General features: G+C 43.5%; 1 protein-coding gene across 1 annotated transcript in view; it reads right to left on the reverse strand.

Annotated features, from left to right (window-relative positions):
• Positions 1-26,675, reverse strand: part of LOC146870690 (uncharacterized) — a 67,627-nt gene extending 40,952 nt beyond the window's left edge. Inside the window, exon 1 of the mRNA XM_085643530.1 lies at positions 25,346-26,675. Within this exon, the coding sequence (XP_085499656.1) occupies positions 25,346-26,675 (1,330 nt within the window). The remainder of the gene's footprint in view (positions 1-25,345) is intronic.
• Between the last annotated feature and the right edge of the window lie 901 nt (positions 26,676-27,576).

A 27,576-nucleotide genomic window follows, 5' to 3' on the forward strand; every position in this document is an offset into this window, starting at 1 on the left:
CACCTGGGGTTGAGAATGCTGTTTTGGCCTTAGACTCCTCAGCTAATCTGATTTGCCAATAGCCAGCTGTCAAGTCAAATGTGCTCAAAAACTTTGCAGAAGCTAGTTTGTCTATGAGCTCATCTGCCCTTGGATGAGGGTGTGCATCTGTCCTGGTGACAGCATTGAGACCCCTGTAGTCCACACAGAACCTCATCTCTCTCTTGCCATCTTTGGTGTGAGGTTTGGGGACCAGAACCACTGGGCTAGCCCAGGGGCTCTCTGAGGGTTCAATGACACCTAATTCCAGCATTTTATGTACCTCAGCCTTTATACAGTCCCTGACGTGGTCAGGTTGTCTGTAAAGCTTGTTCTTTACAGGCAGACTGTCACCAGTGTCCACCACATGGGTACACCAGTCAGTTTGACTAGGTATCAAGGAAAACATATGTGAAAATGATTGTAGAACCTGTCTACATTCAGTCTGCTGATGGGCAGTGAGGTTGCCTCCAAGGGTCACTCCTTCAACTGAGCCATCTTCAGGGTTCTGAGACAACAGGTCTGGGAGAGGGTCACTCTCTTCCTCCTGTCCCTCATCTGTAGCCATGAGCAAGCCCATGTCTGCCCTGTCAACATATGCTTTAAGCCTGTTAACATGGAGTACCCCGTGGGGACTCCTGGGAGTTCCTAGGTCTACCAAGTAGGTGACCTCTCCCTTCTTTTCCAGGATTGTATGGGGTCCAGACCATTTGTCTTGGAGTGCTGCTGGGGCCTCTGGCTCCAACACCCATACCTTCTGTCCTGGCTGAAACTCAACCAAGACAGCCTTTTGGTCATGCCAAGCTTTCTGTAAGGCCTGGCTTGCCTCAAGGTTTTTGGATGCCTTCTCCATATACTCAGCCATCCTGGAGCGGAGACCAAGTACATAGTCCACTATGTCTTGCTTAGGCTTTTTGAGAGGTAACTCCCATCCTTCCTTCACCAAACACAGTGGGCCTCTTACAGGGTGCCCAAACAACAATTCAAAGGGGCTGTAGCCAACCCCCTTTTGTGGGACCTCTCTGTAAGCAAACAGAAGGCAGGGTAGAAGGATGTCCCATCTTCGCCTGAGCTTTTCAGGTAATCCTTTGATCATACCCTTTAGGGTCTTGTTGAATCTCTCAACAAGCCCATTGCATTGTGGGTGATAAGGGGTGGTGAACTTGTAGTTGACACCACATTCCTTCCACATAGCTGTCAAGTATCCTGACATGAAGTTGGTACCTCTGTCAGAAACTACCTCCTTAGGAAACCCCACTCTGGAGAATACTCCCAGCAGGGCCCTGGCCACAACAGGTGCTGTAGTGGTCCTAAGGGGAATTGCCTCTGGATACCTGGTGGCATGATCCACTACCACCAGTATAAATCTGTGCCCAGATGCAGTGGGAGGATCCATGGGACCCACTATATCTATTCCCACTCTTTCAAAGGGGACCCCCACCACAGGTAGTGGTATTAGGGGGGCCTTTGTTGTGCCACCTGATTTGCCACTGGCTTGGCAGGTCACACAGGAGCGACAAAACTCCTTTGTATCTTCATTCATGGGAGGCCAGTGAAAGTGAGGGACAAGCCTGTCCCAAGTCTTATTCTGGCCTAAGTGTCCTGCTAAAGGAATATCATGGGCCAAGGTAAGAAGGAAGCCCCTAAATTGCAGAGGTATAACCAACCTCCTGGTAGCACCAGGCTTGGGGTCTGTAGCCTCTGAATAAAGGAGCCCTTCATCCCAATACACTTTATGGGTACCTTGAGCATTCCCAGCAGCCTCAGCAGCAGCCAGCTGTCTGAGGGGTTCAAGAGAGGGACAGGATAACTGAGCCTGCCTCAAGTCAGCCCTTGAAGGTCCCCCTGTCCCCAGAAACTCAACCTGATCAGGTTCAAGCTCTTCAGGGACAGTTCCTTCAGGGTCCTCTAGATCAGCTTCCTGGGAAGGCTGATCATCACTCTAAGGCAGGGGGGAAGGCACAGCCTTGACCCTCCTGTTCTTCTTCTTGGTAGGTGCTTGGTCCATTGTTCCAGGATCCAAGACCTGAGGTTCAGTGAGGCACTTTTTGGCCTGTGACCTGGTCACAGCAAGGACATGTGATGATATACCTAACATCTCTGCATGAGTCCTGTACTCCACTTCTGACCATAGAGAACTCTCTAGGTCATTGCCCAACAAACATTCTACTGGGAGGTCTGCACTAACCACAACCCTTTTGATGCCAGTTACCCCTCCCCATGAGAAGTTAACAACTGCCACACTATGTGAAGTAGTGGCATTGCTGGCATTGGTCACCAGGTAATTCTCACCTGGTATGTACTGTCCAGGGTCCACAAAGCCTGGTGTCACCATAGTGACACTGGCACATGTGTCCCTGTAGGCTTGAGCCACTTTTTCATTAATTAAAGGAGTCTGTCTGTACTTGCCCAGGTTACTGGGGCTCACAGTCAGGGACAAATCTATGTCCCCATCACAGATCAGGACTGCCTGTGTCAGGGTTCTGTCTAAGTCAGAATCTCCTTCAGTTCCCATAGTGATTCCCACTACACCCTTTGTCTGGGGACCAACACTGCTAACAGTAGTACTGGGAGCAGGTGCCTTAGGGGCAACAGTGTTGGGGGCTCCATCCTTCTTACAATCACTAGTCCAGTGAGTTGTATTCTTGCAATGATTGCACCAGGGTTTCTTTTGACCTTCTTTCTTCTTTCCCTTAGTTTGTTGTTGGGACCCACCCTCCTTAGCATTAGTTTGGGGCCCTGTTGACGACTTCTGGTCTTTAGATTTCTGATCTCCACCCTTTTGGTCTGTTTTCTTCTGATCACCCCCTTGGCCCTGGTTCTGGTTCTTTTGCTTAACCCTGGTTCTGACCCATTTGTCTGCCTTCTTTCCCAATTCTTGGGGAGAGGTCAGATCTGAGTCAACCAAGTGTTAATGCAGTTGCTGGTTTTGACAGTTATTTAAAATCTGTTCTCTCATCATCAAATTATACAATCCTGTAAAATCAGATACCTTACTTCCCAGCAACCAACCCTCCAAAGCCTTAGTGGCACATTCAATGTATTCAGACCAGTCCTGAGTCTGTGTCTTTTGGGTGTCTCTGAACATTAACCTGTACTGTTCAGTGGTTAAGCCTAACCCATCAACCAGAACACTCTTCAGGACTCTGTAATTTCTGACATCCTCTTCTCTAACAGTGAGGAGTCTGTCTCTGCCTCTTCCTTCAAAGTAGATCCAGAGGATTGCTGCCCACTGGTCTTCAGGAACCTGCTGTACTTTGCAGGCTCTCTCAAGAGCAGTCATCCATTTGTGGATATCATCCCCACTTTTGTAGGGGGGCACAACCTTAGACAGGTTCCTATTATCAAAGACACTATCTTTGTCCTTAGGGACAATGCTGCCACCAGTGGGTATAGACCCACTCTCTCTAGGTTGCCTAGCCTTCCTCAGTTTTTCTTCCATCAGGGCTACTTCTAGCTCCTGCTTCCTGATCCTCAGCTGGGCTTCCTGCATTCTGGCCTCATGTTCCCTCCTCTGAGGGGTGGTCATCCTTTTCCTGGAGTGACCTTGAGAGCCTCTAGAGGCATGAGAAGCATTAGAGTCACCTGAGCGATTCCTTTGCCTCCCAAACCCCTGGTTAAGTCCACTGGGGAGATCCAATGGGATGACCCCATTGTCAGTCCCCAATAGCCTTAGTTTAGCTGGGCCAAGTATAACACTTGGCACTGGGCTAGTTCTCCCTTCATCATCACTACTTTCTGTATCCTCCCCACTTTCCTCCTCTGTAGTATGGTTCTCATCTAAGGGATGGCTATTGGAAAGGGGTACTTCTGTAGCATCTTCAGAAGGGGGGCCTCCTGTTCCTGACCCTAAGGGGGCTAACTGGGAAGCTTTCTTGAGCTCTCTCTGATTTTCATCATTTTGCAAGAGTTCTCTGAGCTCAGCAGAGGTAGGGTTCTTGGGCTGTTTAAGGCCTCTAAGAGTTGCCAAATGCCTGAGCTCATTCTGGTTAAGGGTAGCAAAGGTGGATGGTGCCCTCTGGGGGTCACTCTCAACAGAGATGGGTACATTGGACCCCTCTGCCCCAGCCATTGCTCTTAAGTGTGGGTGGATGTGTTGCAATCTACCTACACTTGTGTTTATCTACTAAACCTATCTAGTAGTTGTAGTCAGGGTGTGCTACTCCCTTTGCTCTACAACAACTAAGTTCAGTAGAACTTATGTATATCTAATCTTGTTTTATATGTACCTACAGGTACCTATGTGATCTTTCAATTGGTAACCAAGAGATTACAATGGTAAAACACAGCAAGCTCAAATACAACCGCTGCTCACCAATGTGAGAAGTTGGCCTGGTATATGATGCTCACTAGTTAAATTGATCACCTTGTACCGTGCCAAGCAACCCTAATGTTGTGGTTGTAAGTCAACCTTTTCGGACTAGCTGCCCTAGTGGTAGCGTAGGCTAAGCAGTCTTTGAGGCTAAACTCGTGAAGCGTGTTAAGCCAGCTGTTTTACCAAATGCAACCCCCTTTTATACCAATGAAAGGACACCACACAGATATATATTCAAAATATATATGTATTTATTTCTCAAAGTAACCCCTAGTCTCTTTATGAGCACAGGAGCACAAATCGTCAAACAAGATTACAGTAGAATACACAGAAGTTGCACTTTATATGGATAGGCCCTGGTGGCCGCTCGAACCATATACTAAAATAGTGGTATAAGTACCACGAACAGAAAAGGCCTAGGGCCTCTAGAATCGCTGGGCCTACAAGGAGCTAACTTCAGTTAGTGACCAGGAGGTCCACGGGTGGCGTGTGCAGAGCAAATAGTCACACGCGTGCTCCCATAGGTTTCAATGGGTGCGTAAAAAGTACAAAGTTACTGCAAAAAGGATCTTCCGGATGGACTAGGAACTCAAGATTTGGAACACAGGCACTAGAGATGTAATACTACACTTGGGCACAGGAGTGCCAGCTTTACCTCACCCACAGGAAGCGGGTGCATAGGCCTCGAATTGCGTCGGGTTTCTTCTATCTGTTCCGTGGGGCCTGTGGACAAAGATGCTGCAGGCGGTCGGTCCGGGAGAGATGCGGTGGATCCAAGAGTGGATCGGAGATGTTGAAGACCTGTAAGCAGAGGGGACAGTGTTCACAGTCACTAGCCAGTGACCAGCGTGGCACCAGGTGGGTACCAGGCAATGTCGGGTGCAAACAGGAAGAAAGGTGTAGCTTGTCTCTGCAGCCACGTGGTCCCTGGAGGTCGACGACGTCCAGGAGTCGTTTCACAAGCTGTCCCACGCAGGCTCTCGCTGTCGGCGGTGTCGGCGACTTGAAGCCTTGGCAAAAGCAATTGATGTGGAGAACAAGATAAGCTGATTGTTCTGACCAGCGAGGTCAGAGGGACTGCTCCTTTGGAGGGGAGCAAGGGCCAGTCTAGAGCAACCAGACCAGCAGTGTATTTCTTGAAGTTCGTCGCCAAGATGGCCACTAGCCAGCGGGCCAGCAACCGGTTAGGCGCGTCGAGTGGCAAAATGCAGAAGGGCCCCACGCAGATCGTGGAGATGCTGGAGGGCTCACCTTTGGTGCAGATGCTGCTCGAGGGTTGGGCTTCTCAGATCCCAAAGCACAACTTGGAGGGAGCCTCAGTTGTTGCGCTTGCAGCTTGTCGTCGTCGTTCCAAGATGGCTGGCTCCACGTGTCTCGTTGCCTCCACGGGTCTCCTCTTTTCAGGGACTGTGGATCGGGCGGTGAGAGGTCTGGAGGTCCAGGTCTTGTCAGTCTCTGGGCTCGGGCTCCGGCGGGAGGCGGCAGCAAAGCAGACGTTGATTTGCTGGATGGTGCTTGCGTTAGCAAGGTGGTCACTCCCTGACCACAGGGGAGATTTCCTTCAGTCTTCTGTGCAGCAGAATGTCGAAGTTCCCATCTTCTTCTTAGTTTCAAGTTGATTCCAGGATGTCTGAAGTCTTAGGACACAGCTCCTACCTTTAAGCGGATTCTAGGGGCCGGACTACCTGCTAGGTCCCTCCCTATGGGTGGGACTAGGAAGGGGGGTGGTTACACCCCCAATCCTTTGTCCAGCTCGCCCCAGGCCCAGGACTGGTGTGCCCCAGGAGCGGTTTGAACTGGCATATGCACCGCGGCTCCTTGTGAGCCACAGGCATGTCTGGTTTCTTTCAAGCCCTACCTGACCAATACACAAAATCCTGTCTGGGGTGGTGCATGCACCTCCCTTGGCAGGAAACCCTTTGTCCACACCTCCCAAGCTGGAAGGACTCCCAGCAGCAGGAGGGCAGACTTGTGTCGGTGGTGGCAGCATCCATTTTGTGGAGCTGAGGCTATGTCTGATTTTACCCGGGTTTCAGGTACTGTACATGTCGTGTCCCTCTAGAAATGGTGGAATGCTAGCCCCGTTGCCAGAATTGGCGAGGGGTTAGTATTCCAATTCGTATGACACCTTACTCGACATGTTTTGATAAAGCCAAACCAAAGATAGCCTTTAACCGCGAGGTTCATAATGCACTTAAGAGTATATGGTATGACGATATCTGGAAACAGTAGAAGGAAGTTGTTCCGACCACTGCAGACAGGCTCAGCTCATGCCAGAGCACCATCTCACATGGAACCAAGCACTCTGCCTTCAGGATTGTTAAGGCCTGCCATAGGAGTGACTTATAGGTTAACATGTGTCCCATTTAAGGTTAGGTATAGGTATACTACACCTAAGTAAGAGGTGATTACACCAACTTACCCCAGCTGAGTGTTCAGCCAGTTGTGTCAAATTGTTAGGCCAAGCCTGGGGTGGCATAATACATGCTTCAGCCCCTGGCAGGCCTTGGTACACCAATGCCCTGGGTACCTAGTGTACACTGGTACAGGGGCTGACAGGGTGATCCACTTCCAATTGGTTATGCACCTAGGGTGCATAGTGTAAATTTAGTAGAGAGAACAGCAGGCTGGGGGTCTGATTGGCAGGCCCACAGCCTCAATATGTCAAAAACCAGTGAAGCAAAAAGCAAAAATTTGGGGTGACCATAGGATAGCAGACCCTACTCTCCTACAGCAAGGAAAAAGAAAAAGGACAGTGTTGAAGAGGTTGTTGGTTGCCATTTTGAAAATAGCTCTGGTGTCAACTGCTATGCAAATGTAGTGCTGAATGTTGTATTTTATCTTGAAAAGTTGCTAGAACAGATAATAGTAAATCATGGAAAAAGATTGTGTTCTCTGCTGAGTCTCCTTTATGAGAAGCTGAGTAATGATAAAACTGAAATAGAAAGTGCTACTGATGTTAGAAATCTTTTAGATGTATGTTGTGGTTCTACACAGTTTAAAGAAAATGTCCAGCAAGATGCTCAGGAATTCTTAATATATATTTTGAGTGTACTAGAAGATGAAGTAGTAGAAGTAGAAAACTTATTTGGTGTCTCTTACAAATGGGAACATTGCTGTGAAAACTGTATGAACACATGTAGTAGTAATGTTGATTCAGAAAGGTTCATAATTTTACCATTACCACAAAGTAAATCAGTGACTTTTAGTAAATTAGTTAAAGATGCCAATCACAACATGGAATGTTCTGAATGTAAATCAGACATGTTTTCTACATTATTTTTACAGAAATATGGTCAGTATGTAATTTTAATGATGCAACGTTGTAGAGCTGATGGTTCAAAATTGGACACTTTAATAAAGAAGTTTACAGGACAGCAATTATCAATTTCTGAAAAAACTTTTGTTACAGTTGCAATAATTTTTCATGAAGGACCTACTGTAACTTCTGGACATTACACAGTTTATCTTAAATGTGAAAAAGGCTGGACACTGTGTAATGATTCCCAATTGATTTTCAAGCAACGTTTGCCTTATGATTTACCCAATTCTTACTTAATTTTTCTGAAACCTAAATTTTGAAAACTAAAAACTGCATCTGAAGAAAGCATTTTTTGTATTTTTAAAGGATTATAATTGAAGATATCACTTAAAAAGGATTTTAAAATTACTATTTGGCCTAAAGGAAAAGTAATAAAAACAATTGTGGACTCCTTTGACAGAAATTATTTTGGCATGTGTGCTTTTGCGACAAGGTTTAAAGACGGTTTGTCTAGAAAATTTTTATTCATCTAGAGAAGTACTTGTAATATATATGTAATATTTCTAACAAGGTATATTTTAGTGAGGAAAGTTTTAGGGCTTTTTTTAAGCAATCTTTCAGATTGTTTTTTTTTTGCCCGCTGTTAAATGATGAATACAATTGTTTTCACTATTTTAAGTGAAAAATAAAAAATTCTGAAAACAGCAAAAAAAGGGCAAAAAATTGCTTAGTAAAATATGTAAAAACATGTAATGCTTTTTGTAATGTATGATTGAATATTAATACTTTTTTTCTTTTTTTGCAGAACTGGAAAGAAAAAATAAAAAAAAAATTCTGTTCCCTTGCAAAATACTTTTAAATTTTTTTTTTTAGAAAAAATTTATTTTTTAAAAAACATAAGTGAAAAATATTAGTATTACTCAATCCTCCCTTTTCATGCTTCCATTTCTTCACCTCTTTATGAACATTAAATTTAAAAAAATAAAATAAAATAAAAAAAAATTAAAAAAAAATCCCTCAAAAAAAAATTTGGGGGGTTTAGTTTATAAGTGGCTCTTGAAAGAGCCCTTGAGTTAATGGAGGGAAACAGGAAGAGAAAAACGAAAAAAAAGAAAAAACATCTATGGCCTACTTGCACTCATGGGCATCAAATTTTCTCTGAATGAGATCAAGACTGGTCTCACCCACAGAAATAAGTTGACCGCAAACAGTGCAGCGTGTGGACAAACTTGCAAAACAAGGTGGTCCAAAAAGAGGTGTGGAAGAAGGCAAAGGCACCACTGCAGAAGAAGTGCTCGGCTGAGCTGCCGAAGATGTGCTCGGCTGAGCTGCTGCAGATGTCGTCGGTAGAGCAGGTGGAGGGTTTGCTCCAGAAGCTCGACGAAAAGTCACTGGATGTATTTTGTCAACATGCCTCAACATAGTGTGAATGCTAAAAGAATATTTCTTGTTAGGATTCCCACGTTGCAAGACTTTTTGACAAAGTACACATGTAACTTTAGGTGCATTTACCTTTTTTTGTCCCTCTGGAAAAGTGAAAAACTGCCATATAAAGCTGTCTTTCTGCTTCCTGTTCCTCTGCCTCTCAAGAGTGTCCTGGTCACTGTCTGAAGATGGTTGCTGTTCAGCCATTGTCTCTCAACAACAGAATAGCTCCTTCTCCAAAGGAATCAGAACTAATAATGAGGGGAGTAGGTGTGGTTTGGGAAGAATCTGGAACTGAAAGTACTTCAAACCAATCAAAAGTGATGATTCTTGATCACACGACTTGCCATGAGGGGATTGGGTGTGGTGTTGAAACAATCAGAAACTGAAAGTAATGATAACCAATAAGAAGTGCTGTTTTATTATGCATATACCCGAGGTGCGCGCACAGAGCACGCTCAGAGCGCGCACCTTGTGATTACGCATGCGCGAACGCGTATGAGCGCATGTACATACGTCATATGCGCGCACGTAACGCGCATACGTTGAACACGCGTATACGCGACCGTTAATGCGCGTAATTTTAGCGTATGCGGAAGTAAACCGCGTGGAGCGCGTAGGACGCACGCACGCATGCTTACGTACGTACGCATACGTACTGGGTGCGCGCTCCCAGCGCGCACTATAACGTATATTTGCGTACGTAAATAACGTACGGCGGTATTCATAAAAAACTTACGAAATTGTACTAGGAGCGCGCTCAGAGCGCGCACTCCAAGAATTTATATATAAAAAAAAAAAAAGTGGAGAAAAATTAATTGCAAAAATTAAAAAAACTGTTTAACTTTATCCTAATTGAAATTTTTTTTAAAAAGCAAAAACAAATATAAAGATACAGATAATATATAAATGAATACATAGGAATTTTATTTTTAATATAAATTTTTTTTTTTTAATTAAATAATACAAAAATTAGCATTTAAAAAACCGTACAAATTCACTGAAAAAACCAAAGGTTTCACACACGTTATAGTTAGGAATTAGCATTTTAAAAACCTTGCAAATTCACTGAAAAAACCATAGGTTTCACACATGTTATAGTTAGCTGGACATTTCACTCGTGAAAAACCAATGAAATTCCCCCGTTATAGATAGTTCAGCTAACTATAACTCGCGCCCCCGCAATGCACTGCTGATGACGTCACATATTACATCACTCATGACATGGTCAGTGACATCACTCATGACATCACTGATGACATCTCAAATGACATCACTGATGACATCATCCTTGTGACAGAGTGGCAGACCTCCTCTCACCCTAATATAACCTTTGATACACACATTCAAAAATAGAGACTAACATTTTCAAAAAAATGGACATACCAATACCAGTTACAACAACCTCTTCAGTAATTCTAAGATCCACATACACATCCACTCATTCACCAACAGTCCTATACAGTCACTCATACATGTACTCAATCATCATATGTACTCATACACCTATACATCCTGTTACACAATGCCACTCATCCACAGAGTTACTGACACACATAGTCACTCATGAAAATAAAGAAAGAAACATACATTTACTTGCATATACATTTATACACACACCACCACACTTACTTCTACGGGAACTTACACATACTTAGTCTTTTAAACAATCACTTATAGAAACACATACTTATTCATACAGGAACTCTTTCAATCTCTCACTCTCACATATACTCAGTTATATACACCAAAAGTCACATATACTAAACATATGTAGTTACTCATAGAGACACTATTGAGACAGTCATTCACTCACTAACACACCCATGCACACACTCATCCACCCATACAGTCCTGCAGACACGCTTTCTTCAACACATACAAACAGTGAGTCACTCATTCATGTACCTATGCAGTACCTAATACCCCCCACCGAACCATACACACACTCACAATAATACTAAAAAAACCAACTAATAACATATATAAACACTCATGTAGCTACTCACCAACCCATGCAGCCACTTATACACAAAGTGAGAGACTGATAAAGATATTTACATATTTAAACATTACTCAGTAAGCCATGTATTCACTAAGATACACTTAATCAGTCAGTTATACAATCAATTTTTCAAAAAGAAATCATCCATTTAGACACTTATATACCCATTTATTCTTCCATCGTCCGTGAGATATACATATATAAAACATATTTAATTTTCAGAAAAACACACATTCACTTGATGATGTCATCAGTGATGTCATTTGAGATGTCATCAGTGATGTCATGAGTGATGTCACTGTCCATGTCATGAGTGATGTAATATGTGACGTCATCAGCAGTGCATTGCGGGGGCGCGAGTTATAGTTAGCTGAACTAACTATAACGGGGGAATTTCATTGGTTTTTCACGAGTGAAATGTCCAGCTAACTATAACATGTGTGAAACCTATGGTTTTTTCAGTGAATATATATATATATATATATATATATATATATATATATATACAGACACTCATACTAGGCTTTTGGGTAAGTGTCATTCACATTTCATGTCCATCCTCTACAGCACCCAGAATGGAGCAATGTGGTAGGCTACTTCATCTACTGTGGGTCTTGCATTGTAAGTAAAATAATTGTTTTTCTCAGATCACATGTGCACATCCACCTGCAAAAATATACTTCAGCACCAGGGCTGCTTGGCACACCTTTATTTTTTTGACATTGTTGGTGATAGTAAGTAATCATTTATTGTCTATTCTTTATTTTGAAAACTAGGGAATGTAGGTCTCTCTAAAATAGGATAGAGGAAACTGAATAAAATGCCATATCATTTTTGTTCTCAACATTGAGGCAGAATTATATTGATTGCCTAGATGATGGTAAGATAATACACAAAATGCATTAAACACCAATCAGAAGCTAAGCTTGAAGCCTCATATTGCATGGTACTTATACTGTCAGTAAAAAATATAGTGGGATACAAAAATTGAGAGAAAAATATTGTGATGAAAAGAATGTCATAGGTTAAAATATTGCAGGTAAGAATAACATTTTTCGAGTTATTAATGTCATTGTTAAAATATCATGTTTAATACATTTGAAATGTATATTGTGCATTTAGCATATGTTTTTATTGTTTTAAAAATGTGGCTACATTTGGAGTTTGAGTAGTAAATCTGACCCCAACAAAGTGCAACACTTTCCCCTGGGTGACTAAGTTCAGAGTAGGAATAGTAAATCTAATCTACCAAAGCCAATCCTTTCCCCACTGCTATTACATTTGGGAGGAGAATAGTGACTCTAACTCCCCCATATCCAACACTTTCCCCAAAGTGGCCATGTTTGTGGTGGGAACATTATATCTAGCCTCTATAAAGTGTTACCATTTGCTACTGTATGAAATTGTGTAGTTTACATACTTAAAGTATTTTTTACTATAACATATTTTTATTTCGTTATTTTTCTGCCATTTGTTTTGACTGTTTCCTGATTTTGTAGTCTGTCTTCATCATGTTAGGTTGCTCATATACTTTGCAGTTTACTGTTACTGCTCTCTGGTGCAGGTAAGAGTAATTTGTAGCAACTTTCCAAGGGTTTGGAACCAGAAAGGAGGTGTTAAGAGTTATTTAGGCTAGTGTCTGTTAGCTAATGTTATTTTTCTATGTGGTTTGTTAGTGTAATCTGTATTAGCTATTTTAAATTAGGTAGGAATTATATTAATTAAAAAAACAAAATTACCATTTTGTATGTATTTTGCATGGATGTATGATTGTTCCTAATGATGTTCTTCTATGCTACGTTTCATATGTGGGTTGTACATGTTGTTTGTGTGGATTTATATGTGTTTGCTTTATAGGTTTTTATGTAGGATATCAGAGATTTTTTTTAGTCTAGATGCATTTATTTTGTTTCAAAGAAAAATAGTTCGGTATTTTTTAACCGTTAATGACATCATATTGGATATTTTGTTTTTGCAAGGTTTATTTTAGCATTTTTTAGATTTTTTTATGGCTACGTTTTGAGAATGTTTTTGGCTTATGATTTTATTTACTAGGACTTAATTTTCATTTAATTATATTTTTGCGTTCAAATATAAATTTGTTGATGTTATTTACATCATGTTATGTACTGATATGCTTTTTTATTATATCAGGATATGTGTGAAGGTGATGGAGAAATTTTGGTTATTTAAATTAGTTAATGTGTTGTTGGTGTGTATATTTATTATAAATATTTATTATTCAAATGTTTAACTATCAGTCTGGTCAATTATGCATTGCATATATTTATTTACTTTTCAGATTGATTCAAAAAACGCGTTTTAATAGTACTTAGAAAGAAATATTAATAAAGTATATGTTTTTGGTTAGTTTTGAATTGTGTGATTTCTTTAGTGTGACATTTTTTAAAGTTCGATTCTAGCTATTGAATATTAGTATGGTAGACCTCGGTTGTTAGCAAACATTACTACTTTTCATGCTAAGATTAAATGTGTTTATTTAGCTCGTTTATGTATTTGTGGCTTGATATGGATCATGGATTGCTCAATTCGTAAAAGCTCTGTTGTTCTTTGAACATTTCTCTAGTATACGGTAGCATCTTCCAAGAGTTCTTTTAGGGGATTGTGCCAATCTCCACTGCCTTATTTGGTCTTTGCTGCTTGGGACATGGTGCTGTCAAAGACATTGCATCGTGGAATATGATACTTATGTTGGTGTCTGTGTCCTGATCACTGTAGGAGACCAACCCAAGTATCTTTAAAATAATCCATTAACAGTGCTAGTCTTGTGCCATACGTTTGCTAATAGTGGGATTAACTTAGAATGTCATAAAACCGAATGATTTTATATACAAGGACATATTTTGAAGCTGAGCTATAAGTCTTTTAATTTCATGTGCAAATTCTAGGTTGGTTGCATTCTCTACACACAGGGGCCGATTCCGATCCGGGTCGGAAGTGCACCAAACGCGATCCGGCCGGAAAAACTACGAGCCGTACGCGTGTTTTCCGGCTGACTCGTACAACTGTACGAGCGAGCATGTACGATGCGAGCTACATGAAATTCACCGACCGAGTCATTTCCGGGTCCGAACCGCTCCCTACGTCTCGGTCATAAGCTAACCTTGGCGTGCAATGGATGCGATTCACGACCGAGCCAGTATGATGCACGTGTCGGACAGCCTGTGCGAGCGGGAGTGTTCGGCTCGCAAATTGTCTGGGTGGTTGCCTTTGGGGGTCCGCGTCGGACCCCTGTCACCCACAGCCATACGACACAGACACAGGGGGAGACCCATGGGTCTCCCCAACACAGGCATGTACGGTGCGGATGGCACTGATGCGTACCCACTGTAAGGGGCGCACTTGTATGCGATGTACCCATTCAGTCAATGGAAGCCCATGTACGCATCGTACGACCGGCTCCCATTGATTTCTATGGGAGTCCGACCGAACTGAGTCCGGCAGCATACGGCCGCATCGTACTCGCTCGGTCGGACTGCAGGACTCCGGCTCGGTCGGAAAACACTTCGGATCCGGCTCGGTTGGAGTGCTTTCCGACCCGGATCGGAATCGGCCCCTCAGGGTGAATTTTTGTAGGTGCCTCAATATGCTGTGGCTGAAGTGATAGTAGCAACCCTGAATTGCAGTGTGTGAGAATGTTTCTAGAACAACGTAAATCATTGTATGTTCCAAATCTATGGTGATTTGTTTGAGGCTTATAGTTTTTTTTACAGAGTTTTATATAGCGCAAACTTAACCCGAAGGTATCAGAGCGCTTTACATATCATAAGTTGCATTACATGAGGACTCATTCATATTTTTGTTGGGCACGGGGAGATTAAGGGATTTGCCCAGAATCACAGGATGTTCAGCGTCATTGCAGAGACTCGAACCCGGTTCCCCAGATTCGAGGTCGACTGCCCTAGCCGTTAGACCAACTCCTCTCCCCTAGTTGTTAGTTTGTGTTTCATATTGTGTTAGCATTTAATTGTAAATTGCACATTGTTTGTTAGGTTACAGCATATACCCTAACTGGATGTTTGCATTTTGGTATTGACCATGTATTGTGTATATTTGACTGAATAGCTGAGGACGAAATGTGCCATCCATCATCTATGTGTTCCACTGTGTAGAGATTAGTAAATTGTTCAAAGTCAAAGATAGCTTTATTCGATTTCAATTGTTAAAACCATAAAAGCACATTGAAAATACATACATAAAAACACAATAGTAAGAATCAAGATACATCAAAATATGAGTACTACATAATAGGGAAAACCTAAAACTGGGAAGGCAATATTTAGTTCATAGTGGATCTACATCGGATTGCAAATTTTAAAAATTTTGATACAGCACTAATGGTCAATTCATCTTCTAGAAGCAGCAGCTTTACACAAGCAGGTTTACACTGTCTTAGGCCCCAAATCTTAAGAAGTGGAATCAAAAATCTCTTTCTTCCCCAGGCATAATATTTACAAAATAAAACACAATGTATTGTTGTTTGCATAGAGAGGTTATCACAGGGGCATTTAATTAAACTTGATGACCATCATTATTTTCCGGGAAGGTTAACATCCTAAAAAAAGAACCAGTTCTAAGTCGAGCTAACAGCATCCTCGTGTAACAAGAGAGCTCGGGAGATAAGTAAAGCTGCATGCCAGATCCCTGAAATATTAGATGATGATGTGATACAGATGTCTTGTTCCTCTCCTCAAGCCACCGTTTGGACTCCAAAAATTCAAGACAACATTTTTTGAAAGCCTTTCTGGAGATCAAGGATAGCGAGGATGGTGTATTAAAATATTCTGCACACCCCATATTAGTCAGGAATTCCTTTATAAATGAAATCCATTTGATATCTTTTGATCTCTCTAGTCTCATGCAGTCTAACAGGATGGTTCTATTATAGATGGTTGCCTCAGAAGTCCATATCTTATGCCATAGCAATAAAGGGCTGATTTTTATTAAATCCGATATATAAACCAGATCAAGTTCTCTATGGCAAATGTATATGGAGGTCGAAATGGGTACCGCTAAGAGATAGCACAGGAAAGAATTTTCTTTAACTTGTATTTCCCGGCAGTCCATCGTGCCCCAAATACCAGCCCCATAAATAGCAGTTGAGACACATTTAGACTTATAAATCTCCAAAAGTATACGTACAGGCCTACCCCCCAGTTTATTTGCAAATTGTTTTAATGCGCCTAGCGCACGAGCAAAAGCAAGATTCCTTGTATTGAACGCTGATTTCCAAGTTCCCATTTTATTAAAAACAATCCCTAAATATGAAAAAGTACTTGTTAGACCTATCTTAGACTTTTGAATAAAAATGTCACAAGAAAGCTTTTTCTTTGATGAGCAGCACATGGTAAAGGTTTTCCCAATATTAATTTTTAAACCCCTGGAACTCATATAAGTTGAAAAACTAGTTACTGCCTTTTGGAGGCCCAGTTGGGTTCTAGCCATGATGACCGCATCATCAGCATAAAGTAAAATGGGGACCGCCGCTCCATCGATTTGTGGATAATCTACATCTAATTCCAATAAAAAGTCCGGCACACCATTTATATATAAATTAAAAAGAAAAGGTGCCAATATGCAACCCTGGCGAACGCCTTTCATTATTGGAAATTTGCTGGTACATTCTCCTCTTTTTCCATATCGTACCTTTGCCCCTGCCACTCTATAAAGTTCTTTTAAAAAATTAAGAATTATTTGATCAATGCCAAACCCACTTAGAGTGTTCCATAAGACTTCGTGGCTTAGGCAGTCGAACGCTGAACTAAGATCAACGAAAGTCATAAAGAGGTTACCCTTTTTAGCCGCCATATAGTTGCCAGTTATTAAGGCTAAATTGAGGCCTTGTTCAATAGTTCCCAAACCTGCCTTAAAACCATACTGAAATTTTGATAAAATACCATTATCCTCCGCCCATAATTGCAACCTATTTAAAATGATTCTACCAGCCACCTTCATAAGTGAGTCAAGAAGCGAAATTGGCCTATAGCATTTGGGATCATTACGGTCTCCCTTCTTAAAAATAGGCACTACGATCGCTTCCTGCCAGGTAAGTGGGAATCCTTTTTTATTAAAACTATTTAATACATTGGTAAGCAATGGGGCCCATAGAGAAATATTATCTTTGTAAATGTCTATAGGGATCCCATCAGGCCCTGGAGCTTTGTTTTTTGAGCTTGCCAGCAATGCTTCTTCCACTTCAGTAATAGTAAATTGTTCTTAGTAGCATGAATTATAATTCTTCTATCATTATCATATACTAAGAAGGCATTCAGATGTGTCACACATTTGCCATAAATTCGGAATGTTAGCACTCTAGTTGCTTAGTAGATAACTGTAGTAAAGCTACTGCTCACCAGGGAAGTCTGCTGCTGGTATTGAAAGTGCATGTTTCAGTCTGCATGTCAGAATTTTTTAATGAAATAGAAGAGGATTTGAGCAGTCACTCAAAATGTGCTCTAATTTTTCTTTTTTCTGCGCTAATCATAATTTCATCGGCAAAATGAACCTCCTCGTTGTGTTCCGTTTAAATTAAACTACTCACTCTCTACTACTCACTCGCTACTACTTTCTACTACTCACTCTCTACTACTCACTCACTACTACTCTCTACTACTCTCTACTACTACTCACTCTCTACTACTCACTCTCTACTACTCACTCTACTCTCTACCACTCACTCTCTACTACTCCACTACTCACTCTCTACTACTCTCTCTCTACTACTCCCTCTCTACTACTCTCTACTACTCACTCTCTACTACTCTACTACTCTCTACTACTCACTCTCAACTACTCACTCTCAACTACTCACTCTACTACTCTCTCTACTACTCACTCTCTACTACTCTCTACTACTCACTACTACTCACTACCACTCACTCTCTACTACTCTACTACTCACTCTCTACTATTCTCTACTACTCTCTCTCTACTACTCACTCTCTACTACTCACTCTCTACTACTCTACTACTCACACTCCACTACTCGCTCTCTACTACTCGCTCTCTACTACTCACTCTCTACTACTCACTCTACTACTCACTCTACTACTCACTCTCTACTACTCGCTCTCTACTACTCGCTCTCTACTACTAACTCTACTACTCACTCTACTACTCCCTACTACTCACTCTACTACTCACTCTCTACTACTCTCTACTACTTACTCTCTACTACTCCACTACTCTCTACTACTCACTCTCTACTACTCACTCTCTACTACTCTCTACTACTCACTCTCTACTACTCTCTCCTACTCACTCTCTGCTACTCTCTCTACTACTCTCTCTACTACTCTCTCTACTACTCTTTACTCTCTATAACTCATCCTCTACTCTCTACCTCCCTCTACCTCTCTCTCTACTACTCTCTACCTCTACGTCTCTACCTCTACGTCTCTACCTCTCTACACGCACACATATGCACATATATGCATATGCATTTATATATATGTATGTGTATATACATACATATATAAACATAAATATAATCTGCATATCTATATAAATACAAATATAAATGCATGCATACATATACATATATGCATGTTATGTACATGACATTTTGAAAAACACTAATAAAAGCAAAGCTAAAAAGCCACCTAATTACAAACAGAATTATTTTAACTTAAACGAGGGCGAGACCTATTGCATTTTCAATGCTTGTTTACTTTGGTTCCATCAAGAAGGCATTCAGATGTGACACATTTGCCATAAATTCTGAATGGTAGCACTCTAGTTCCTCATTAGATCACTGTAGTAAAGCTACTGCTCACCAGGGAAGTCTGCTGCTGGTATTCAAAGTGCATGTTTCAGCTTGCATGTCAGAACTTTTTAATGAAATAGAAGAGGATTTGAGAAGTCAAAATGTGCCCTAATTTTTCTTTCTGCAGCACTAATCATAATTTCTATGGCAAAATGAACCCCCTCATTTTGTTCCTTTGCAAATTAAATGTTTTAAGTGTTACCACTTTATTCCAATCAAGATGGCATCAGGTGTGCCATACTTTTGTCATAAGTAAGACTATTAGCGCTCTAGTTGTTCTTTAAAACACTCTGGGACATTCTGTCATTGGGATATACTTGGGCTACATCTCGGTGATATTTGTGCTACATTTGGGCTCTTTTGTCTCTGGTGGCCATCTTGGGAGACTTATTTGTTTTGAAGTTTCCTAATTTCCTCATTTACAACAGTCTCCTCAGTAGGAAATACTTTCAGGTTTTTTACTTTCATTCCATCAAGAAGGCATTCAGATGTGTCACACATTTGCCATAAATTCGGAATGTTAGCACTCTAGTTGCTTAGTAGATCACTGTAGTAAAGCTACTGCTCACCAGGGAAGTCTGCTGCTGGTATTGAAGGTGCATGTTTCAGTCTGCATGTCAGAATTTTTTCATGAAATAGAAGAGGATTTGAGCAGTCACTCAAAATGTGCGCTAATTTTTCTTTTTTCTGCGCTAATCATAATTTCATCGGCAAAATGAACCTCCTCGTTGTGTTCCGTTTAAATTAAACTACTCACTCTCTACTACTCACTCACTACTACTTTCTACTACTCACTCTCTACTACTCACTCTCTACTACTCTCTACTACTCTCTACTACTACTCACTCTCTACTACTCACTCTCTACTACTCTCTACTACTCTCTACTACTACTCACTCTCTACTACTCACTCTCTACTACTCACTCTACTCTCTACCACTCACTCTCTACTACTCCACTACTCACTCTCTACTACTCTCTCTCTACTACTCCCTCTCTACTACTCTCTACTACTCACTCTCTACTACTCTACTACTCTCTACTACTCACTCTCAACTACTCACTCTCAACTACTCACTCTACTACTCTCTCTACTACTCACTCTCTACCCCTCTCTACTACTCACTACTACTCACTACCACTCACTCTCTACTACTCACTCTCTACTACTCTCTACTACTCTCTCTCTACTACTCACTCTCTACTACTCACTCTCTACTACTCTACTACTTACTCTCCAATATTTGCTCTCTACTACTCGCTCTCTACTACTCACTCTCTACTACTCACTCTACTACTCAATCTACTACTCACTCTCTACTACTCGCTCTCTACTACTCGCTCTCTACTACTCGCTCTCTACTACTAACTCTACTACTCACTCTACTACTCCCTACTACTCACTCTACTACTCACTCTCTACTACTCTCTACTACTTACTCTCTACTACTCCACTACTCTCTACTACTCACTCTCTACTACTCACTCTCTACTACTCTCTACTACTCACTCTCTACTACTCACTCTCTAATACTCTCTACTTCTCACTCTCTACTACTATCTCCTACTCACTCTCTGCTACTCTCTCTACTACTCTCTCTACTACTCTCTCTACTACTCTTTGCTCTCTATTACTCATCCTCTACTCTCTATCTCCCTCTACCTCGCTCTCTACTACTCTCTACCTCTACGTCTCTACCTCTACATCTCTACCTCTCTACACGCACACATATGCACATGTATGCATATGCATTTATATATATGTATGTGTATATATATATACATACATATATAAACATAAATATAATCTGCATATCTATATAAATACAAATATAAATGCATGCATACATATACATATATGCATGTTATGTACATGACATTTTGAAAAACACTAATAAAAGCAAAGCTAAAAAGCCACCTAATTACAAACAGAATTATTTTAACTTAAACGAGGGCGAGACCTATTGCATTTTCAATGCTTGTTTACTTTGGTTCCATCAAGAAGGCATTCAGATGTGACACATTTGCCATAAATTCTGAATGGTAGCACTCTACTGACAGTATGCCTACTGAAGGAGTCTGTGGTAAATGAGTGCAATTTAGCTTCATAACAGTCCTCCCAAGATGGCCACCAGAGACAAAAGAGCCAAATGTGCACAAATATCACCGAGATGTAGACCAAGTAATAGCCCAATGAACAGAAATCCCAGAGTGTTCTTTAAAATAACAGACTAGAGCGCTAACAGTCTTATTTCCTTTGCAAATTAAATGTTTTAAGTGTTACCACTTTATTCCAATCTAGATGGCTTCAGGTGTGCCATACTTTTGTCATAAATAAGACTGTTAGCGCTCTAGTTGTTCTTTAAAACACTCTGGGATTTCTGTCATTGGGCTATACTTGGGCTACATCTCGGTGATATTTGTGCTACATTTGGGCTCTTTTGTCTCTGGTGGCCATCTTGGGAGACTTGTTATGAAGTTTCCTAATTTCCTCATTTACTACAGTCTCCTCAGTAGGCATACTGTCAGTTTTTTACTTTGATTCAATGAAGAAGGCATTCAGATGTGTCACACATGTGCCATAAATTCAGAAGGTTAGCACTCTAGTTGCTCATTAGATCACTTTAGTAAAGCTACTGCTCACCAGGGAAGTCTGCTGCTGGTATTGAAAGTGCATGTTTCAGTCTGCATTTCAGAATTCTTTAATGAAATAGAAGAGGATTTGAGAAGTCACTCAAAATGTGCCCTAATTTTTCTTTCTGCAGCACTAATCATACATTCTACGGCAAAATGAACCCTCTCATTTTGTTCCTTTTTAAATTAAATGTCTTAAGAGTTACCACTTTATTCCAATCAAGATGGCTTCAGGTGTGCCATACGTTTATTATAAGTAGGAGTGTTAGCGCTCTAGTTGTTCTTTGGAACACTCTGGGAAGCTGCAGTAGAACACAAAGAAATCAACTGACAGTCTCTGCCCTTGTTGGATGTACATGTTTCACTGAGAATGTCAGACTGAGAAATTTCCTAGTTAGCACGAAGGAAAGTTTCAATTCTAATAAGGAGACGGAGGCGAGGATTATGCACTACTTTCCTCACTTTTAATGAACAGCAAGTTAAAAGACACCATATAAAAAACAAAAGACCACAACTCCCATGAAGCTCGGGAGTAACCGTGGCAACCAGTAGTCCAATCATAGCAACGAAGCACTCCATAAACAGTAGTAGCCTCCGTAGTCCTTCCTCTTTCTCTGCTGCAGGAAGTTAAGCCCTGTGGGTCCTATTCCGTCTTGGAGTCGGAACCTAGGATGATATGTACAAGATATTGAAGGCTGCTACAAACCATAACATTGCGTAAGGTCAACATGATACGCATGATATCAATACAATTGCAAAATCTTGTCAAAACAATCAGAAATAGATATATTACGGAAAAGCCACAGCATGATATAACATCAAATCTGAAATCATATGCATACAAAGCACTGAACATCAGCAAGAAACATTGACCATAGAAGTCTCAAAAGGTTACTTCCCTGATACGAAACTCTGCAACACTCTGCTCTTAGAGCCATTTTCCGAAAAATACCATGGGTGGGAAGGCATAAGAGAAAACTTGCCGGGGGGGGATAATCCTCGCCTCCGTCTCCTTATTGGAATTGAAACTTTCCTTCGTGCTAACTAGGAAATTTCTCATTCTACAGCAGGAGCGGAGGCGAGGATTATGCACGTTCAACGCCCCCTTACCACCAAAGCGGCCGCTTCATGGATTGGTTTAAAGTAGAACTTTTTAAAAGTTGAATCTGAAGACCAATCCGCCGCATTCATAATGTCCTCCAATCTACCCCCTACCTGAATGGCCTTAGAAGCCATAGCTCCCCTGGTAGAGTGTGCGCCAAACTCAGAAGTGTCAATACCAGCCTCAGTCATAATCCACCTGAGCCATCTGGCAATGGTCGGGGAAGACACCGCTTTAAACGGTTTCTTAATGGCAATCAGAAGTTGCTGTTCGCCCGGAGGCCGTACTTCCAAGGTCATATCCTCATAGGCCTTGAGGCATCTAACCACACACTATTTCGGGGTATCTGGAAAAGCAGGATAAGTTACTGACTTCGTACTCGTCTTGGTTCTCCTCGAGATGGTAAAAGTGACCCCTTCCGGGGTAAAAATCCGTGCTGTGAGGTCCAAAGCTCTGACATCTGACGCCCTCTTGCACGAAATAAGGCATAACAACATAGCCAATTTCGCTGAGATCTCCTTTCTAGACAGATACTGATTGTCTTGCCAGGACATCAGTAAATGTAGAACCAGATTGACATCCCAGAGGCCTGCATAACGAGGCTCAGGGGGCCGAGAAATCCTAATGCCCTTCAAGAGTTTACACACCCAGGGATGTTCTCCCACCAGATTGTTATCAACGGGAACATGGCCCGCCGAAATGGCAGATCTAAAAGAGTTAATGGTACAATAAGCGAGCCCTTCCTGAAAAAGCTCCGTTAAGAAGTTGATGACATCCGAAACGCTGGAGCCCACGGGATCCAGGTGTTTCACCATACACCAACGTACCCATTGCCTCCAAGCTGATCTGTACCGTTTGATGGTTGCTGGTGCCCATGCCTGCTGCATGAGGAATTCAGCTTCCCGCGAAAGAGTTCCGTCTGACCAACGTCGCCTGAAATCCTCCACGCCATAAGATGAAGAGGGCCCTGAAGAACCAGGGGATGAGGATTGCCCAGGGGGTCCACCAAGACCTCGTCGAAGAGTGGCAGACATATTGGAAGGTCCCAGCTGAGCTCTAGAAGAGAAGGGAACCACGCTTCAAATCGGGGTCACCAGGATCAAGGAGGCTCTCTGTCGCCGAACCTGGGCCGCCACTCTCTGAATGAACAAGAACGACGGAAAGGCATAAGCTGATATCGATGACCAGTCCTGGAGAAAAGCGTCCACCGCCTCCGCCCCGGGATCCGGTTTCCAGCTGAAGTACCTGGGAAGCTGGGCGTTCCATCTGGAAGCGAAGAGATCCACCTGGCAGGGACCCCAGGAGGCCATCAGTGAGTTGAAGACTCTCGTATCCAGCCTCCAATCGCTGGCGTCCCGGAAGTGCCTGGAGTTCCAGTCCGCCACCGAGTTCTGCGCTCCCGGGAGGTATTCGGCCGTCACCGAAATCTGGCGTTGAAGGCAGTAATGCCAGAAATCTTTGGCTAGGTCCACCAGAACCCTGGACCGCGTGCCGCCCAAGCGGTTGATGTATTGCACCGCCGTCGTGTTGTCCATCCGGAGGAGCACACAACAAGACACCTTGTCCTTCGTGAAGGACCGAATGGCAAAGGACCCCGCCAGGAGTTCCAAACAGTTGATATGCAGGGAAAGCTCTTCCTCCGTCCACCTGCCCCCTACTGAGGTCGAGCCGCAACGGGCTCCCCAACCGAGGCGGCTGGCGTCCGACTCTATCACTAGATCCGGTTGCGACCCAAAGATCGCCCTGCCATTCCACGCCTCCATGTGGTCGATCCACCACTGGAGTTCCCCTCTGGATTCCTGATTCAGATAAATCAACGGGGAGTATGTAAGGCCCCTCCATAGATGGGACGCCTTCAGTCTCTGCAGGGCACGGTAGTGCAGGGGCCCCGGGAAGATGGCCTGAATCAATGAAGATAACAGGCCCACAATCCTGGCCAACTGTCGCAAGGAGATCCTGTCCCTCCGCAGGACCTTCCTCAATTCTTTCTTGATTCTCCCAATCTTCTGTTCTGGGAGGTGCAGGGTCGCCGACCTGGAGTCTATCCTGAACCCCAGGGGGACTAAGTCCGACTTCCCTTGATTGATGGTAAACCCCAAGCTCTGAAGGAGGGAGATTACAATCTGTAAGTGGGAGCGTAGATGCGACCTGGACTGATCCATTATCAGGATGTCGTCCAAATAAATGATCAACCGAATGCCCCGTTTCCGGAGATGCTCCATCACCGGCTTGAGGAGCTTCGTAAAGCACCACGGAGCCGAAGACAGACCGAAGGGAAGAGTCAGAAACTCAAAAACCTGTGTCCTCCACCGAAACTGGAGGAACCTGCGGTGTGGAGGAAAAATGGGGACCGAGAGGTAGGCGTCCTTGAGGTCCAGACGCACCAACCAATCGTCCTGCAACAAAGGATCTCTGAGAAGATGTATCCCCTCCATTTTGAAGTGGCGATAGACTAGCCACTCGTTGAAGTCCCTGAGATTGATAACGGGACGGAAACCCTTGTCCTTTTTCTCTACCAAGAAGATGTTGCTCAAAAACCCCGTGGGATGAAGATCTGAAGGGCCGATCGCCCCTTTGGATAAAAGCTCTTGAACCTCTTGGTCTATGAGAGACTCGTCCTGAGCAGAAAACACCAAGGGTCTGGGTCTGACCCCTTGAACCGGTGTACCGTAGAACTCTATGTGAAATCCTCTGACCGTTTCCAGTACCCAAGGATCGTGAGTAATCTCCGCCCACCGGTGATAGAACAGGGCAATTCACCCCCCCAATCGAACCGGGGTTAACAAAGGTACGCTTACCGCTGTATCCTCCGGTGTTGTTGCGGGCACCTCCCCGGCCTCGGCCGTTCTTTCCTCTGCCGCCCCGGGAGGGGTAGAAGGTCCCTTGGCGACCGTCCTGCCATCCGTTGTTGCGCGTGGCTTGGGCTCTATTAGGGCCTTGATTCGATTGCCGGCCGGAGGAGCGACCCCTGCCTCTTCCGGCCCCACCGAAAACCTTCCCCGGGAAAATCTTCTTCATCGAAGCCTGCGCCTTGTCTAGGGCTGAAAAAGTAGCCACGAACCTTCCCAACTCCTTGACAAAAGGATCTCCAAACAGGGAACCCTGGGTTATCGGACCTGCCTCCGAGGAAGAGAGCTCACCAAGTTTGGGGTCTATCTTCAGCAACAGGGAACGGCGGCGCTCGGCCGAGAGGGCACAATTTGCATTGCCTAGCAGGCATATCGCCCGCTGCGCCCAACCCGTGACCTCTTCTGCAGGCAGGGGCTCCCCAGAAATTCGGGACCTCTCCGCTAATTCTATCACCTTAGTCAAAGGGCCGACTACATCTAAGAGCTTGTCCTGGCAAGCCCGCCATGATATATCTATCCCTTTCTTTGGATCCTTCATATACTTAGAAAAGAAGGTACACAACCTGGGGTCAATCTCGGGGGTCAAAGTGACGCCGTTGGGAAGGGAGGGTCTGGGACATTCGGACCACAGACGGGCCCTAACCTCTTTATTGAGCGGTCGCCGAATTTTGTCGGCTACATAATCCGCTACCTTTTTGTCGGGGACCCATTCCGTGGATTGGGGTTTATAAATGCATATGGGGTTAAACATATCACTTGAGGGGCCTTCCCCCTCTCCTACTGAAGGGGCAGAAGACTGAGGACGCCAAGACCTGTCGTGCTCCTGGTACCCATCCGAGGAATCCCCATCATCCTCGCATTCCACCTCCCCCAATTCGGGAAACCCCTCTTCAGGGTCGTAATCCGTGGCGCCTTCGTCGCCGGTTTCTCCGGGCATAACCTCCTCCCGGTAGGGTGCATCACGAAGCGTGCGTGCACTTTTCTGAAAGGCTTCCGCCAGCCGGCTGAAGCCCTCAAGGTGCCCTGCGTCACACTTGTGGGCCTTGCGCGGGAGAGCAATTGGCCCACCACTAGGCCCGGCCTCCCCGTCCCCCAAAACACCTATGCCCTTAAACACATGGGCGGACAAACGGTCAACGCTTTCCTGCAGAGGGGCAAGCGCCTGGGCGATGGCCGAAGAGAGGAGCCTGTCCGCCTCTGCAGGCCTGCGCACCTGGGACAGCCGGTCCTCTTCAGAGGACAAAGATGGGGTATAATCATGCTCCCTCTGAGCATTCATCATAATAGGAGGTGAGGGCACTGAGTCAAAATGCCCCAACTAAGTTAAGGGGGGCTCTCCCCTCGCCGGTGCCCAGGAGCTGACACCCCTCTGGTGACTAACACCACACGCGAAGGAGTCAGCCCAGTAATTCACTCAATAGGCTATGCCCTTCAGTCCTACCGCAAACGCGGTGTCAGGCGAGGGGAGAAATGTCAAAACGAGCGAGCGCTCAAAACACCGAGGCAGAAGCCTCACACACGGCGCTTCACCGGCGCCTAAAACGGAGCGTTGCGTTGGAAGCGCGAAATAGCGCCACCTAGCGGACCCGCTCCGTATCGAGAAGAAACGCGCTCGGGCCGAAGCCTACTGCGCAGCGTACATCAAGCGTGTTACCCGCTACGATACACAATCAACAGAATCAAGTCATCAATGAAATAAAAGCTATACAGAGCCCATCCAGCCAAGACCCAAAACCACAGTAAGGAGAGAAGGGACTTAACTGACGGGCCAGCAGTGAATAAAGAGGAAGGACTACGGAGGCTACTACTGTTTATGGATTGCATCGTTGCTATGATTGGACTACTGGTTGCCACGGTTACTCCCGAGCTTCATGGGAGTTGTGGTCTTTTGTTTTTTATATGGTGTCTTTTAACTTGCTGTTCATTAAAAGTGAGGAAAGTAGTGCATAATCCTCGCCTCCGCTCCTGCTGTAGAATTCATTCTCACATGACTAAGAAAGATAATGTGAATTTACAGAAAATATGCTCTCAGTTTAGCTTATAGATCACCTTCCAAACCTCTGTGGGAAAAGCATGTGAAAATAGTTTTTTCTCAAACATGATTCATGAAATCCCAGCAGAAGCCTTTTTCACATGGTAAAATCACCTCAGAACATACCAAAATTCCTAAAATGAGTATG

Source organism: Triturus cristatus, chromosome 1_1 (genome assembly GCF_964204655.1).
Source record: "Triturus cristatus chromosome 1_1, aTriCri1.1, whole genome shotgun sequence".
Classification (NCBI taxonomy): Eukaryota; Metazoa; Chordata; class Amphibia; order Caudata; family Salamandridae; genus Triturus; species Triturus cristatus.